Genomic DNA, 18915 nt, shown 5'->3' on the forward strand with positions numbered 1-18915 from the left:
CAACACTAAATGTGCAGTATTTTATTACAGTTGCTTGTCCTCTGGGTATTTTGTGGTTCAAGCAGTTGAAAGAGCTGTGTTTTATGTACATGGTATTTACAGATTTCAATTGCTTTGAAAATCTCTCAGATAAAAATGATTCTTCCCTTAGAAAGAGTAGAAAAGAGGGATAAATGAATTCATAAATGATTAGGGAGCCTCTGATAATGTCCCTATTTAACCAATGAAAACAAGGTGCTTCTGTTAACAGAAAAATCACCTGTGGACAATTCATGGCTGAGTGACTTTGGACTTCACTTTGCTATTTCTGAACAGCAGTGCAGAAATGAAGATAAGCTGCTGATAATGTTTAACCATTTTCTGTGTGTGTGTGTTAATTATAAGAAAAAGATTTAACAAAAATGTAAGGTTACCAACTAAGTCATAATGAAAACAGACAAGCATACCACTAACCTAAGACAAAATTGTATACAAAGGAGGCCCAAAATGCCAGTCTACTTATGAATGGGAAGTTTCCATATTAAGTTCAGACAACATCTGAATACATATTCGAAAAATATTATTAGTCTTTATATATAATGATATATAATGATATAATGATATCTTATCATAGACAACTGAATAGCTACAATGGATGTAAATCATACTGGTCTTTGAACTGATTAAGTATTTACCAAGTACCTACTATGTACCTAGCATGACAGCTACATTCTAGTTAAGAAGAAAAGATGCCCATGGAATAACATTATATGTACTTAGAGCATATGTTATAAGCTGTAACACATGTAATCATTAGAGATGAAAATTAAAAAGCATATAGAAGGATGTGAGGTCATCATTTTTCAGTAATACATAATATTATAACCCTGTAATTTTCTTCTGTCTTAATCTTATAATACCTCAGCACCTTTGAGGAAGGAATCTGAGACTCAGTCCTCTCTAATTCACATAAGCATAGAACTAATCACTTCATTGTTAAGTATACACAAAAAATATTTCATGCCAACCAATATTTATTTACATGACACTGTTAAAAAAATATCCTTTTGCCTCTCAGGACTTTATAAGCACAGGCCCTGAAGTAAGATCCTAGGGGTACTTATAAGCCTTTTACCCAGATGATTTAAGCCATCATGAATTCCAGTGTGATATAAGGCAGTATTTGCACCTGGGGTTGGAAAGTGTTACACATGTGCTGGCTTATTAATCCTCAGCAGCAAGAACAAGGCAGATCATTATGATGAGAAATCATTACACCATGCAACCTCTCCTACAAAAAGAAAAGTTACCTTAGGATCAGCTGTGAGTAATTTGAATGCTTGATATACTTGAGATTCCTTTACACCACCACCAAGATCCAAAAAGTTGGCTGGCTTCCCCCCATTCAGGAAAATGATGTCACAAGTAGCCATGGCAAGTCCAGCACCATTAACTGTGAAATGCAAATGGTACACAACACAAGATAAATACAGCAGCATCAAAGGGTGCATAAACTTTGGCCCTTCTCCATATTACTAAAAGAGAAACCCGACATTAATAAGCCAGTTTCCAGCCTACTTGACATTCTATTCAACCAGATAAATTCATAGACTTTAAAAATACAGAAACAGAAAATGTACGAAGAATAAACAAAAAATACCCAGGAATGGGGAAAGGATTTATTGAGAAGTTAAATCAATCTGGGAAAGACAAAGGGAAGAGCTTCATTCAGTAAGCAATAAATTTGGACTACTAGTAGAGGGAAGAGTTTCAGGTTCTAGACAGTATAAAGTTTAAGAGATTTGGGAGAGAGGGAAAAGGCTATAAAAAGTTGCTAGAGCCTATGAATTACATCATTTTTAACATTCTTTAAGAGATTTGAGAAAAGAATGTGATTTTTTTCCATTTTTGCTTGTTGTGAATATGCTCCTTTGAATGTGGCTTCCCTCCGGGGGTTGAACCATAAGGGTTCCAACTTCAATAGGACTGAAACACTTTTTTTACAATCAGTGCAACTATGCATGTTTATGTGTTCTCTGGAGAAACGAAGAAAACAAATGAACAAATGACAGCATCAAAACAATATTCCTAACCACTGTTACTGTTTCAAATTAACGTAAGAAATGTTCACTAGCAACCTGATCATTAAAACTAAAACTAAAATACGCCAACATCCTAGAAGCTTTCTTTAAAAAAAAAAACAAAAAAGGAGTTTTAACATCAAAATTCTTATTTTCCAGAGCTAAGTTTAACTGATCAATTGCACTTCTTTTGCTTCCTATGCCTAATTATAGGAAATTATTTTCCTTAGTTAGAAAGTCCTCCACACACATACACACACAAGTCTCCTGACTATTATAGAAACTCTTCAGGTAAAGTACCTTTCACATTTTCTGACTTTGTATTTCTCAGATAATGCCTGTGAACTGTGACTAACTAAGCCTGGGACAACTAATATAAAAATAATTTATATATGATCTTAAAACAATGTGAAATGTATTAATCCTACCTTTTGAGACTGCCACCTTGACCAAATCATGCATACTTCTACAGAGGCTACAAAGAATATGCGTTTAATTTGCTCTAAACACACCATTAAATCTTTCCCCTTTCTAAATGCTGACAAATATTGAGAGCATATTAGCTATCAAGATAAGAATGATGTGAGTGATCTAGTACATGAGAGATTTTGCTCCAATATAAAGAAAGAGCTTTTGGTATCACTTGTAATTGGATGTCATTTTCTACTGTATGAACAGCAAACTACTAGATGAGGTCTGTTCAGTTCTGAATATAATGATACTGTTGGTTTAATGAGCTACAAATCTTTTTTATTTTAATTCCATTAAGATTGAGACCTCTGTTTCAAGTGCAATGAATTGATTCCACCAGAAACACAGAAGCATATAAATCTCAGTATTATATGCTGTGGACAATAACAGAAATTGTATTGCCTCTTTAGACTCATTCTTATCTCTGTTAATAAGCCAGTATCACAAATTTAGATGACTATGATAAAATCAATTGTCTTATTAATAAGCTGACATAATGGAGTAAACATTTGATCATTTGGTTTTCACAGAACCTCAAACTTTAGTATAATGATTAAAGCATGCATTCTCTTCAACTTCCTCTAAGAAAGCAATGTATTTTAAACACAAATTTCGGCAAAGGTTCTGACTTTTACTAGTCAAATTTAACTGAGATGCTTTAAATACTGGTCCTGAACTGGGGTTACTGTGCTTACCAGAAGGTAATGCCTGGAGACATTTTGGATTGTCACAACTGGTGACAATGCAGCAAAGAAAAGAGCCTGACAGCAAAGAATTATCCCACCCAAAATGTCCATAGGGCAAGAAGTGAGAAACCCTACCTTAAACCAGTGACCACAGGCCAAAATGAACTTTTGAAAGAAATTTTGTGTTGTTTTTTTTTTTAAGAGCTTTTGGCTACAAAAATTTCATATGTTCACTTGCGATTAGGAAATAACATTTTAGAAACCAGGGGTCTCTAAACTCTGCAAAAATTCACAAATTATTATATTGATATAATGCTTTCTTACCAAAACAGGCAATGTTCCCATCCAGTCCTATGTATTTTAGATCATATCTGGCAGCTTCATTTTCAATGGGCTCATTCTCTGATTTGTCATCCATAGCAAATATATCCTTTTGTCGGAATTCTGCGTTGTCATCAAAGTTTATCTTGGCATCAAAACAGACAACTAATAAAGAAAACACAAACATACCTAAATATCTCCTAAGGATCTATAAATTATTGGGTTGGCCAAAAAGTTCAAGTTTTTCTGTCAGATGTAACAGAAAGGCTCAAATGAACTTTTTGGCCAATCCAGTAAGTTCTCCAGGCTGAAAAGTGCAAGAGAAATAAAATCGAATACTGTCATTTTTTCTCAAGCTTCAGACAGAAGATGCTGTTAAGGCTTTATCTTTAAACTTTAAGGCTACAAAGACAAATATGACACGATCCCTGTTTTCAAGGGACTTACGTTCTAATAAAAAGCATAATAATTTTTATCTGCTGGTTTCTATGAAATGACAATATAAGTTGCCATCACTCTTTAAAAGCTATACATTGGCATAGCTAAATATAGCTTTGATTTACAATTTTTATTACAGTTCCTGTTTTTAGTAGTTAACCTTTCCTGTCAATGCAAAGAGAGACTAGACAATAATGCTTAATATTGCTGTCCTCCTATAGCCTTCTTCTGATGTTGCAAAATGAAGTTTTTATTTAGTCACTATCCTCACTAATATGTCTAGAAGATTTAGTGGAAAGAATGCCAAGTCAGAATCATTAGATTTTTTAACTGATTTGATCCTTAACTAACTCTGTAAACTTGATAAAAATAACCTACTTTCTTGCTGGACCTCAGTTTTCTTATTTAAAAAGTAGAAAAAGACAATCCCCAGACTGCTGATATACTTACTCTGGGGTCTGCTAAAAGTACACCATCATCTTGATGTGAGCAGGACCATCTTATATTCTTGTGATTCAAGCTACAAAACATTAAGCGGCCAAGACTGGACTGTTACAATGGAAGGCTGCCAGGCATTATTAGCAGCACAGTCTCCACCCGCTGGTGCCAGCAGAAATCTCTAACTCTCCTACTGGAGAGGAGCCCCGGACACAGTGAAACTCACTCAGTGACAGGAATGGACCACAGATAGTTTTCCTTGACTTGTAGAACTTCCACATGTGCAATCAGGGAGCTACTGCGGGGGGGAGAGGTGGTATTCTGGTGTCTTGGATCTGATCTCTTTTATTACATCCTTTAGAGCAGAAATTATTGTCTAGGATGATACTCCATAATAATTTCTACTTCACTTGGGATATCGACAGGCAGGGATCTATGACCATGAATTTAGATATTATTCATTCTCTACCAGCACTGCCATAGGCACCTAGTCTTTTCAGCAAAACAATCACCTACGTGCATTTCACTGGAAAGTAATGACCATGGTTTGTTAATACCACCTGCTTCTTATGAAAAGAAAGTATTGTTACCTTGTAGCATCCTGGAGTTAAAGACCCCAGAGAAAGGGTTGTTTTTTTTTTTTTTTTAAGTATCTTTACCACAATAAGTGAGGATTTTGGTACAAATCTGTGCAAAACTGCCATATTAACATTGAAGAATTCTCAGCATAAATAAAAGTCCAAACCACAAATACTTAAAGTAGCAATGACTGACAAGGGACAATTTTATATGGAATTTAATGTCTGCCTGAGTCCTTTGTCTTCCCACAAAATGTCCAACCACTTTACCCACATACTATGAATATACAGAGCAAATGAGTAATTACTTTCCAGAAATCTGAATGACTGGATTCTAGTTAGCAAAGGAATTGGCCAATGTTCTCTGCTTGCTACAGTAGCATTGTTTCAGCAACTGATGACTTGTATAACAATCAGTAGGAAAGCAATGCCACTGTTGGCTTTCCACTGGGTTTATAAACATACTTTAATTAATTTATTAACAATTTTAGCTCCTCCATTACTCACTGTCAAGATTACTTGGAACCAACATGTTCAGAATGAATGGGCAAATGCTATGAAATTGACTTCCTAAGTGAAGAGTTTCAAATAAAAGTATTCTTGGTCAAAATCAATAAACCAGTATACCAAAATAGGTCCAGGCTGATCTTTGCTCCTTGCAAAGACTATAAGCTACTTGAGAGAGAGTATAATTAATAGGTATGTATGCAAAGCTCAGAAAGCAGTCTCAGCTAAATGTGTGCAAAGTCAGATTTTCAAAAGTCTCTTTTTCTTGTAGTATGGCATGTATGCCTAGTACAGAAATGAGTTAACTGTTTGGGGACCACCTTGAGAGAACTTTAGAGTTAACCAAGAACTTAAAGATAGTGACAGCAGGATGACAGGGTTATCTGTAGGTAAGAAAAAGGTGTATGGACCCTTGCCAAACATTCTCTCTCTGTAGAGAAAAGTAAACAACATAATTAGGTCAAATGTATATATATCCAAGTGCTTTTAGAAATTAAAAACACTACACAAACAGGAAGCAAATAAAACAAATTAAGAGTAAAGAAAGATAACCAAAATTGAGCTGCCATCATTAATACCTAAATTCTTTCTGGGGAGGGTGGTGGCAGAGGGGAAATAAGGCCTTTGAGGTACATGGATGGAGTCTGTTAGACACATATTTGTTAAATCTGCTAAGTATTTTTAAAACGGTCCCAAACATACCAAGTGCTTTCCAGCACAATCTCTGTTTATAATGTTACCTCATTTGAAAGTTTTCCCTTGAACTTGACCACTTAATGTAGATTCTGGTATTAAAAACACCTGGGGAAGAATTACAGCCACCGTACTGCCTAACCAGGGAGCCAGTGTCTCTCTTAAGTCCAGTGGTCTTATCAGTCAATTGGGACCAGAGCATTTTCTCCTGCCTTGCACTGCTGGAAGGGCAGGATGCATGTAAGCGCTTAGCCTCACTAACAGCTGGCACTTACGAGTGATGTTTATTATTACCACTGCCATCTTCTACATGCAGAGTGCTTTCTTGGGGCTTCAGAAACAGGTCCTTAGGGCCCAGGATACAGGATTCTCTTCTCTTCCTATCACCAATAATGACCTGTACTTGTTCCTCTCCCTTATAATCCTAGACTTCTGTTCAGAGTAAATCTAAACTAATGCCTACTGAAGTTTACACATGTACAGATTACCTTTTCCTACAGGAAAGATTTTAATGGTTGGCATTCCAGGCTTTGGAACTGACAGAGAAGGACATTTTTCTTAAAGGGTGATGTTGAAAGAGATGACTTGGTGATGCTTGAATCACACCACACATTTGCATAAGGTCAGGGTGGTTATAGGGTGGGTATAAAAAAGTCCTAAGTGAGACTCTAAGTCAGGTGGGGGTAGAGTATAGGCCTTAGGCCAGCTCACTGCCTGTTTTTGTAACCACAGTTTTACTGTTATTCAGTCATAACAATTCATTTATATACCTCTCTGGTTGCTATCCCAAAACAACAGTAGAGATGAGTGGCTGCAATAGAGACTATAATGCCTCCAAACCCCCTAATATTTACTAACTGCCACTTTACAGAAACAGGTTGCCATTCCCAGCAAAGCTCCAGTTTGCATCACATCCATATCCTACTTGAACAGCTGGAAAAATAGACACAGGTATCATATATGTATTAGTGAAAAAGAAACTTAGAAAAGTGCATCACAGTAATGTGAAAACAAAAAAGTGTAACAAACAAACTGAACCAAAACCTGCAGCTTGCACAAAAGGAACAGATCAATCCCTGAACACTGATTGACACTTATATGCTAATTTCCCCCTGTAAGACCTCCTCCAAGAACACTTTCAGAACTAGTGGATTAAAAATGGATTGTTTATGTCAATAAGAGCACAATAAAATAAACTTCCTTGCTCAGACCTTGGCTTTTTCATTTAATAAAACAATACACTATGGTAAAATATATTTTTGGAGGTGCTGAGCTTGGTTCAGACATTAAAATTTTCAATGTCACATTAATGACACTTCAATTCTATAGAAAATTCAACTTGAACAAAGGCCATTCTATGTACAAAGTGGGTGAAAAAACACACCTATTAATATTTATAAAACAATTTTCACCATCAAAAGCACATGGTTACATGCTTGATAGATTATACAAATGAATTTTCCTTCTGAACGAATATCAAAGAAAGCTGTGGTACTTATATTCATAGGGTGTTTTTGTCGTTTTGTTTAATGGTGTGAGATCCTGTGAGCTGCTAATTCAACAACCTCAATGAATAACGTGACTGGCAGTTACTGGCCTCTGACCCTAGAGTTTTAACAGAATAATGTGCCACAGAATTAAACAAAAGAAAAATATATTTCAGAGGGGAAGATCCACACATAAAGGAAACATAAACACAACAGGAAATAAGACTGGCATAATTAGTTTGAAAAATAACTTGTCTTCAGCAATGTACTGAATTTGATTTATGATAAATAACCGTAACGTGCTACAGAAATGCACTTTGCCAAGATGGCCTTAAAACGCTGATACTTCCCAATTAGTCCCACTTTCTGTTAAATGTTACTGTTTGAGGAATTGTGTACTTTTTGAGAACTTTTCTTTAGTTGCTGTGAAAGGAGAAAAATAGATACTAGGCAGGAGGGAACTTCAGAGGGAGGTAAAGAACTGAGAATGTTCTCGAAAATAGAGTTATGTATAAAGAGAGAAATACAGAGAAACACCCACCAACAACATGGGCACAGAGCAACAGGGTAGTTATTTAGGGAAATTAATCTGAAGAAAGAAAGGAATTTGATATGCCATTTAACTTTGGATCACCCAGCCTTAATTCCCATGGAATCTTGGCCAGAGAGTCTAGGTTTTAAATTGGGTTTAATTTATTTAGCACAGTGAATGACTTTGGTCTCCAACTGATGAAAATGCCTTAGAGCAGGAATTCTTAATCTCAGGACTACTGACATACTGAGTGAGATCATTTTCTGATGACAAAGACAGCACTGTGTCTAGTAGCATCCCTGGCCTCTATCCTCTAGAAGCAAGTAACATCACACATCCCAAGTTGTAACAAGTAAAAACGGATGCTAACTAGATCCACTATGGTGATCATTTGGCTAAAGAGATACAGACACAGATATATATCAAATCATTATGGTATATACTTGAAACTAACATAAGGTTATATGTCAATTATATTTTAGTTAAAAAAAAAAAAGTGTCTAGACATTGCCAAAGATTCCCTGGGGAACACGATGCCCATCCTTGCCACTGAGAAACATTGTTTTAAAGATACCAAAGAAAAGTGTCTGTGCAGCATATCTGACTGAAAGTGGGGCAAGAAGAAACAGGACATAAGCTCAAACGTGTCTTACAAAATAAGCGAATGAATGAAGATAGGGAAATATTGTTTTAAAACCCTGTTTTTTACCTGGCTACAGATTTAATGAATAAAATCTGGTACTGCAATTAGACAGTAAGGAAAATAGTCCATTTCTCTCTATTTAATTCATAGCTTGTTTTCAGTTCAAGAAAAGTTACGTCATTTTCATAGGCATGTTTTGACTCAATGTCCTTTTTCCACAGAGAAGCTGCCTTTTTCTGACACCATGTGATTCCAGCAGGACCCAAGTAGGGCCAATCAGTATCATCTGAAAAGACTGTTAAAGGCTGCTGAAGCAGGAGGATGGGCACTGGAAACCATCTTCACTGACAGCTCCAGAGATGCTGGCTGACAAAGATGCAGAGTTAGAAGCAAGCAGCCATGGAGAAGCAGAGAATCCCTGATTCCCTTCATTCCTTTAGCCAGTTCACTCCTAAACTTCTCTGTAACACAAATGAAATGAGAATCCTCATCCTCAGGGGGCTTTTTAACAAAAATCAGGCTGATGCAGGTATCTGTCACTAACAACCATTATAATCCTAACTAACAGACACTAAACTACATTACAGTCAGTAGTACCAACTTAGATGTTTGAACCAGACTATTAATCACACTGAAAAAAAAATCATTCTTTGGGTGTAATTCTTACCAAAAATTCCCCACGGGAGATTAAGCAGTATAGATATTATCGAGGCCAATGCTTTTTATTCCACTATGTACCATTCTCAGGACCGGTCTTCTGGATTTGTTAAAAATATTCAACAAGTAAGACAAGACTGAAGAAAGTTTTTACAAAGGAACTATACAATAAATAAGTTTAAAATAAAATTTTTTAAGTAAAAAGTTCAGTATAATGCCAACTTGCTTAAACTTCTAAATTAAAAGAGTAACTGTTACACAAAGTTTTAATGGGAAAGGTAATATATTTTGCTTGTTGTTGAGTCGCTCAGTCATGTCCAACTCTTTGTGACCCCACGAACTGCAGCACGTCAAGCTTCCCTGCTCTTCACCATCTCCTGGAGCTTGCTCAAACACATCCATTGAGTCGGTGATGATATCCAAGCATCTCATCCTCTGTCATCCCCTTCTCCTCCTGCCTTCTATCTTTCCCAGTATCAGGGTCTTTTCCAATGAATCAGCTCTTCACATAAGGTGGCCAAGTACTGGAGCTTCAGCTTCACCATCAGTCCTTCCAACAGATACTCAGAATTGATTTCCTTTAGGATTCACTGGCTTTATCTCACTGCAACCCAAGGGACTCTCAAGAGTCTTCTCCAACACAGTTCAAAGGCATCAGTTCTTTGCCACTCAGCCTTCTTAACAGCCCAGCTCTCACAATCATACATGACGACTGGAAAAACCATAGCTTTGACTAGGCAGACCTGTTGCAGCAAAGTAATGTCTCTGCTTTTTAATATGCTATCTAGGTTGGTCATAGCTTTCCTTCCAAAGAACAATTGTCTTTTAATTTCATGGCTGCAGTCACCATCTGCAGTGATTTTGGAGCCAAAGAAAATAAAGTCCATCACTGTTTCTATTGTTTCCCCATCTAGTTGCCATAAAGGGATGGGAATAGGGATGCCATTATCTTAACTTTTTGAATGTTGAGTTTTAAACCAGTTTTTTCACTCTCCTCTTTCACCTTCATCAAGAAGGTATTTAGTTCCTCTTCACTTTCTGCCATAAGGGTGGTGTCATCTGCATAGCTGAGGTTATTGATATTTCTCCTGGCAATCTTGATTCCAGCTTGTGCTTCATCCAGCCTACCATTTCGTATACTGTACTCTGCGTACTTAAATAAGCAGAGTGACAATATACTGCCTTGACATACTCCTTTCCCAATTTGGAGCCAGGCCATTGTTCCATGTCTGCTTTTAACTATTGCTTCTTGACCTGCATACAGTTTTCTCAGAAGGCAGGTAGTGGTCTGGTATTTCCATCTCTTACGGAATTTTCCACAGTCTGTTGTGATCCACACAGTCAAAGGCTTTAGCACAGTCAATGAAGCAGAGGTGGGTATTTTTCTGGAATTCTCTTGCTTTTTCTATGACCCAGTGGATGTTGGCAATTTGATCTCTGGTTCCTCTACCTCTTCTAAACCCAGCGTGTACACCTGGAAGTTCTCAGTTCGCGTAATGTTTAATCCTTACGTGAAGCATTTTGAGCATGAACTTGCTAACATATAAATGAGTGTAACTGCAATAGTTTGAACACTCTTTGGCATTGTCCTTCTTTGGGACTATAATCAAAACTGATATTTTCCAGTTTTGTGGCCATTGCTGAGTTTTCCAAATTTGGTGACATATTGAGTGCAGCACTTTCACAGCATAATCTTTCAGGATTTGAAACAGCTCCACTGGAATTCCATCACCTCCACTAGCTTTGTTCATAGTGATGCTTCCTAAGGCCCACTTGACTTCACATTCCAGGATGTCTGGCTCTAGGTGAGTGATCACACCATCGTGATTATCTGGGTTGTGAAGATCTTTTCTGTACAGTTCTTCTGTGTATTCCTGACACCTCTTCTTAATATCTTCTGCCTTCTTTTAAGTCTATACCATTTCTGTCCTTCATTGTGCCCATTTTGGAATGAAATGTTCCCCTGGCATCTCTAATTTTCTTGAAGAGGTCTCTCATGCTTATGCTCAGTCACTTCAGTCATGACTGACTCTGCGGGACCCTATGGACTGCTGCCTGCCAGGCTCTTCTGTCCATGGGATTCTCCAAGGTAAGAATACTGGAATGGGTTGCCATTACCCTCCTCCAGGGAATCTTCCCAATCCAGGTATCGAAGCCATTGTGTTTTCTGTGTCTTCTGCATTGCAGCCGGATTCTTTACCACTGAGCAACCTGGGAAACCCTGAAGAGATCTCGTCTTTCTCTTTCTACTGTTTTCCTTATTTCTTTACATTGTTTACTTAGCAAGTGTTTCTTATCTCTCCTTGCTATTCTTTGGAACTCCACATTGAGATGAGTATATCTTTCCTTTCCTTTTTGCCTTTTGCTTCTCTTCTTTTCTCATCTATTTGTAATTCCTCCTCAAGCAACCATTTTGCCTTTTTGCATTTCTTTTTCTTGGGGATGGTTTTGGTCACTACCTCCTGTACAATGTTATGAACCTCCGTCCATAGTTCTTCAAGCACTCTGTCTATCAGATCTAATCCTCTGAATCTATTTCTCACTCCCACTGTATAATCATAACAGATTTGATTTAGGTCACACCTGAATGGCCTAGTGGTTCTCCCTAGTGAAGTCAGTCATGTCCGACTCTTTGTAACCCCACGGACTGTAGCCTACCAGGCTCCTCTATCTGTGGGATTTTCCAGGCAAGAGTACTGGAGTGGATTGCCATTTTCTTCTCCAGGAGATCTCCCCAACCCAGGGATCGAACCCAGGTCTCCCACATTGCAGGCAGACGCTTTACCATCTGAGCCACCAGGGAAGATTCTACTTTCTTCAATTTAAGTCTGAATTTTGCAATCAGAAGTTCATAATCTAAGCCACAGTCAGCTCCCCGTCATGTTTTTGCTGACCGTATAGAGCCTCTTCAACTTTGGCTACAAAGAATATAATCAATCTGATTTTGGTATTGACCATCTGATGATGTCCATGTGTAGAGTCATCTCTTGTTTGCTGGAAGAGGGTGTTTGCTATGACCAGTGTCTTCTCTTGGCAAAACTGTTAGCTTTTGACCTGCTTCATTTTGTACTCCAAGACCAAACCTGCCTGTTACTCCACAGTTATCTTGACTTCCTACTTTTACATTCCAGTCCCATAGGATGAAAAGGACATCTTTTTTTGTTAGTTCTAAGAGATCTTGTAGGTCTTCACAGAACCATTCAGCTTCTTCAGCATTAGTGGTTGCTATATATTTTCCTATTATTGATCTAAAAGGAAAAACTTTAAATATGCTGATTATAAATATTGTCAATATTGCTAAAATATATATGACTGCTTTTATAGCTCCTAAATAAAGGAAAGTTTTAGGGAACTGTAACAATGATGAAGTTAATTTGTACATTTGGTCAGTAATCAATGTTTCCTAATTGAGTTTAATTTGACTACTGCTCATTAGAGTTATAAACCAACACATTCATTTAACTGTGATTATAATTCAATAGCTGAACCTTTATGGTACAATGAACAAATTAATAGCTAAACTTTCCTGTTAAAAATATCATATAAGACTTATGTTTTAATGAACTGTATACATGGAGTGTATTTTATGGGGATTCCTTCAAAGAAGCTCAATAATTATATTTTATCTTAATAATTAAAAAGAAAACTTCAGATTTCATGAGGTTTTACAAACATTCTCTAGGAAAAGGTTCTCATATCCCTCTTCCCTGCTGTAAACCATTTTGTGACTGACAGCTTCCCAAAGGGTTAAATGAAAATACCATTTTTATCCCATTCTGTGGCTCAATTCCCATTTTTTGTTACTATGAAATAACCAGGTTGCCTATGCATATTAGCTTAAAAAGCAATATATGTATGACCTTTAAGAACTTAAGAGTGAATATCCTTTCTTGGATTTAATTATTAGCCACTCAATACAGCATGAATTTTAACTGATACTTTCAAACTGGAGACTATTTCTAGATCACTCTGATTAAAGTAAATTAATAGCTTAAGAAGGAAAAAACAGAAAAGAAAAGAAAGCAGATCATCATAAGTTAGTTTGGCATATCAGAATCAACATGCATACCAGACTATGAAAGACAAGGGTTTGAATCCCAACTCTAGTATCTAGCTGCCCTTGGGGAAAACAAATTCATCTTTCAGTATTCTATAAAATGGGATAACAACTCCTAACTCTGCAGGTTTATGTTAAATGATAAAAAAGAAGACACGTACATTTATCACAGCACTGGATGTATGAGATCAAGAAACAATTTTCTTCCCCTCTCTCTAGAAAATACTGATTATTTTACAGTCAAAAGCAATTTTAAAAATATTTAATTATACAGGTAGTTTGCTTATAAACCACCAGCCACAACATTTTATCTAGAGGTCACTTGTGTAAGCTATGAAACATTAATTTCAATGGCTTCTTAAACATGAGCTCTTTGCCTGTCCTAATTTGAAACCTTCAAAAATATACAAACAAAACAAAAATAAATATATAAAAATATAAAATCTATACCTTTCCTGGACTACTTTTATACTACTTGAGAAGAACAACTATATTTTATGAATGGGTGGGACTAGCCTATTTTGTGTCTGAAACTGGATGCTTATGTTTATTATACAATCATCAGTCACCTTACTTGGAAAACTGCCCTACAAGATAGGTTATCATGTTTTTACTCAGTGTTTTGGATTTATAAACAAAAACAAAAAAATCCCTGAGGCTTAGGCCATGTACGTGGCTGGAACATGGCAATCCCAGGCCTCTCTAGGTTTCAGGGACATGATATTTTAGATTTTCTGACTCTGACTATATAGTCTCTGAAATATACTAGAGAGAAAGCATTGTATCATCCACACTGGTCTACAATGTATTTCTATTTGCACATAATGGGTATTTATCAGTCCAGTGGTAAATCCTTATTTACTGGCAGCCCACAATATGCTAAGCAGAAGTAAGAAATGGCGTTGAGATAAAATTTTAAAAGGCAAGGTTCCTGGAATTTACCAGTACATTTTGGTAACACTATCCTATTTCCTTGATAGTCTACCTCCTACCCTAAACATGCAGATCTTTAAGCTTTTGCTCTCAGATTAATAAGACCTTACTGAATACTTGCTATATGCAAGACAGTGCATTTGTGGTAGGTGCTGAGATGTAAGAAAGTTACTGATTCACTACAAGTACCCAGTGAAAAGATAAAACCTTCCCCACAAAAAAGTCTCCTTCTCCCACCTGAAGCAAAAGCTGCTAACCAAGGGGTGAAAGAGATCGATGATGGGGCATTAGGGATTTTACCATGATGACATAACTTCAGTAGAAGACACAATGTGAAATTATATGCAGATTCAGAGAAACTAAAAAATAAAACTAAAAAGTTCCAGTTCCATAAAAGTAGGTGTATTCACCACACCCAAGCACTGTGGCTCCTGTTCACACTTAAATCTTTACCATCATAGCAACAAGGAGGGACCTGAAAACCAGGGGATGGTGGTAGATGGATGTTTCTAAATAAAATAAAAAGTAACTTCCCATGAGGCTTGGCATTTGGATACAAATTCAAGTGCTAATATGTTCAATTGCATCATGGGAACATTTGAAACGATGGCAGGAATTAAATTACTGAAAGAAATTAATGCAAGGCTGCTCTATAGTCTTTTGTATAGTTTATAGTTTGTATAAATAATTAAATTCATTCATTTTCTCTCTCTCTCTTTTCTCTTACCTTGTCCTTCTGGAGTTTCACCAAAGGGATTCACTTCCACCTGAGTTGCATCAATTTTCAGGAAGAGATTGTACAGCTTCTTAATTTGATCTGCAGCCTAAATGTGATCAAGTGGAATGAAATTTCATAAAAGTAGAAAAAATTATTTTGCTACATTAATGAAATCTTAAGAAATAACAAGCTGTCTATTTTCAGTTAGATTTTCTGAAAGGAAAAAAGAGAAGCATAACTATTTTAATTTCTCTTGCTATTCATTAGAAGGAATTGTTCAACTTTCCTCCAGACAGTAGAAAAGACCATCATCAAGAAACAAAATATTTTCAGTATGGCCAAAAAATGTTATGAATCTTTTTGAAAATTATCATGTTCCTATTAGCTGAGCTACACTGCAATATGAGCTACAATTACTAATACAAACAAACTCCATTAAGTAAAAGGTAAACATGATTTCGAGAGTTTTTAATGATAAGTTTTTCCTTATTATGCTGGAATAAACTGCTATTATATTCATCAATCCAAACCTATAATCTGTGAAACAACAATTACTGAGTTATCTATTAGAAATGGTTGCAAAACAAGAAGATGGAAGACCTAAACAGTATACTTACTGAATAGCACAATTCAAACTGAAAACAGTTTGTCATGAAGGCATAAGCCACAAAGAACCAGAATATTCAACAGTTTCCCTGGTATTGTACCCTAACTTCATTTTTCTCACTCTGCTTGAAATTCACTGGCTCATTCATTCTTTTCAACCAACATTTATTAATTGCTCATGTCACAGCAGGCTGGCACTATGTGATCTGGGGCTAGGGGGAGAATCACAAATGAGGTGTGACAGCACCCAGGAAAGCTCACACCTGCAGTAAACACAGCCTGTTCACCATTAACACAGCAAAGTGAGACTCTGTAATGTGCAATTAAGGCTGAATGTTGGGGTTTAGTCTTATTCTTAGCTCCAACTTATTTCCCAGCCATGCTTTCCCCATTTCCACATTTTTTTTCATGGTTCCCATCCTGCATTATTTGCCCTCAGATTCCTTTCCAGTTTTTCCCCATTTCTACTCTATTTATCAGGGGAGCTGACACTTGTACCCTGGGTTTTCAAGGCTCCTGGGCCAGCTGGCTTCAGTTCAGCCAGTGGGAAGCAGCAGTGGGAGACAGGAGCTGGGAAGAAGGAAAAAGAGAGGATATTTTTACTCCTCTCTTTCTGCATCCTCTCACTTTAATTCCCATCAGGGTCCCAACTTCTGTATCTCAAAGTCCAGTGACATTACCACCTCACTTTGCTCCTTGAGCACATAGGTGGCAACCACTTTCTGTTGCTATTTAGCTCTCTGTGTTGCCTCTCTGTTCACTCTGAAACTTCTCAGTTCTCACAGCGCCTACTTAACTGTTATATAACCTAGAATAAAGTCCCACTGTGGTCAATACTGGGGTTTCCCAGGTGGCACTAGTGGTAAAGAATCGGCCTGCCAATGCAAAAGACATAGAGACGAGGGTTCAGTCCCTAGGTTGGGAAGATCCCCTAGAGGAGGGCATGGCTACCCACTCCAGAATGCTCGCCTGGAGAATTCCTTGGACAGAGGAGCATGCTGGGGCTACAGTCCATAGCGTCACAAACAGTCGGACACAACTGAAGCAACTTAGCACACGTGCACGTGGTAACCACTAGGAGTGATTTCTCTGTTCTGGTATTAACTAAAGAACTCTTGGAGATGTAAGTAATTCATTTTACCCTATTTTGTTTGATGTACATGTGCAAACTTCCTTAAATCCTAATTTGAAAGCCAGTGGATATAACCAAATATATATAATGAGTTACACTGAATATTTATAATATTAATTTTTTGTGGCTAGATAGTACATGTACATAATACATAATCCCCAAGGTACACAAGGTTCTCCCTCAGAATCTTCACCAGACTCCCCAGCAACAGAGTCCCCTATATGTCCTTCTGTAGCAGCCACTTTATTGGTTCATTAAGGGATACAGCTATACTAATGCAAGTGTACACATTTTCCATTCATCTTTTTAAAAAACAAACTTGGTTCTACACTTTGTTTCTTTACTGATAGATTTTAGAGAGCCTTCAGCAGCAAAACAAAGAGAACAATCTTGTAAATGACCACATAATACCCTATTGTATGGATGTATCAGAGTTCATTTAACCTGTCTCCTAAATAATGGCCATTTGGTTTCCAGCAGCTTGACATTACTTCAAATGCTGCCTTATCTGTGTGTGTATCTATATCTATCTATCTATATATCTATATATCTCTGTATATCCTACAGTGATTAAATATCTATAGGATATATTCTCTGAAGTGGGGAACAAGGGGTGGGCATTTTACATAATAAAAGATTATCTTAAATTGTTCTTGTTCTTATCTTAAATTGAAGCTTTCACTAATGTCCCCTCCCACAAACCAGCATTATAGAGATTTTTATTTTTTTTAACTCACAACCATCAGCTATTTGGGAATCTCATTTATGGTTTTAATTTGAATCACTCTAATTATGAAGAGACCTGAGTATTCTATGAGAGTGAGACATCTGTATTTCTCATGCTGTGAACTCTGCAAAAATCCACATATTTTTGGTGTTTCTCATATTAATGTATAGGAGGCATTTTTACATGAAGGATTTTAGCTCCTTATGTCATAGAAATAGCAATATTTTTTGTCCTTTAACATTTGTTTTTTGCCCATGTTTTGTTACTTCTGCCACATGGAAATCTAGTAATATTAATAATAATGTCATTCTTTTCTTTTATAGCTTCTGGCTTTGTGCCAGACTTGGGAAAGGTTGGTCCCAACCTCTATCATTATTTTTTCAAAAACTTAAGATTTCCTTTATTTAATGTTTACTTTTTTTGGGGGGGAGGGGTACAATCCAAGTGGATTTTATTTGAATTACAGTGTAAAGCAGGTAAGTGACTCACTGTTGAAACTTTTTTACATTTTTAGAGATTTCCCAGGTTATCAAACAAATGTGCAATGTGAGCTGCATGACAAAAGCATGATGTCTATTCTGGACACCATAGCATCACTATACCTACACAGCCTCTGTACACAGTCAATACAATAACAACGGTAGAAATAATCATTAATGTAATAATATGGAGAGACTTCATAATAGAAATAAATTCTGAGTGCATACAAGTATAAGATCTTATCCTAGCTACTTCAAAAAGTTTTTGGTTTTAAGTACACATAAAATAAATTTCAGGTCTTCCCTGGTGGCCCAGTGGTAAAGAACTCGCCTGCCAGTATAGGAGACATGAGTTTGATCCCTGGGTCGGGAAGATCCCTGGAGAAGGGAGTGGTTACCCACTCCAGTATTCTTGCCTGGAGAATTCCATGGTCAGAGGAGCGGGCTATGGTCCACAGGGTCACAAACAGACATGACTGACTGACTAAGCGCGCACACACACACAACTTCACTTAGCACAATGTTCTCAAGACTCAACTACAATGCAGCATGTGTCAGGACCTCCCTCTTTTTCAAGGCCAAACAATCTTCCATTGTATGTATATACTATATTCCATTTATCCATTTACTTGTCTATGAACACCTCCGTAGCTTCAAAACTTCTAAAGCCTATATTAACGTCGCTTAGCATGAAGCCTGAATTTTCTCATGCTACTGCCACTATAGTTATACATTAACACAGCACTTGGGGG

General features: G+C 36.9%; 1 protein-coding gene across 1 annotated transcript in view; it reads right to left on the bottom strand.

Moving 5' to 3' along the window:
• Positions 1-18915, bottom strand: part of SUCLG2 (succinate-CoA ligase GDP-forming subunit beta) — a 283370-nt gene that overhangs the window by 109347 nt on the left and 155108 nt on the right. Inside the window, exons 7-9 of the mRNA XM_040246535.1 lie at positions 15229-15325; positions 3542-3703; positions 1290-1432 (exon numbers count right to left, since the gene is read on the bottom strand). Coding sequence (XP_040102469.1) covers positions 1290-1432; positions 3542-3703; positions 15229-15325 — 402 coding nt within the window. The remainder of the gene's footprint in view (positions 1-1289; positions 1433-3541; positions 3704-15228; positions 15326-18915) is intronic.

This window comes from Oryx dammah, unplaced genomic scaffold (genome assembly GCF_014754425.2).
Source record: "Oryx dammah isolate SB20612 unplaced genomic scaffold, SCBI_Odam_1.1 HiC_scaffold_9, whole genome shotgun sequence".
In the NCBI taxonomy this organism is placed as follows: Eukaryota; Metazoa; Chordata; class Mammalia; order Artiodactyla; family Bovidae; genus Oryx; species Oryx dammah.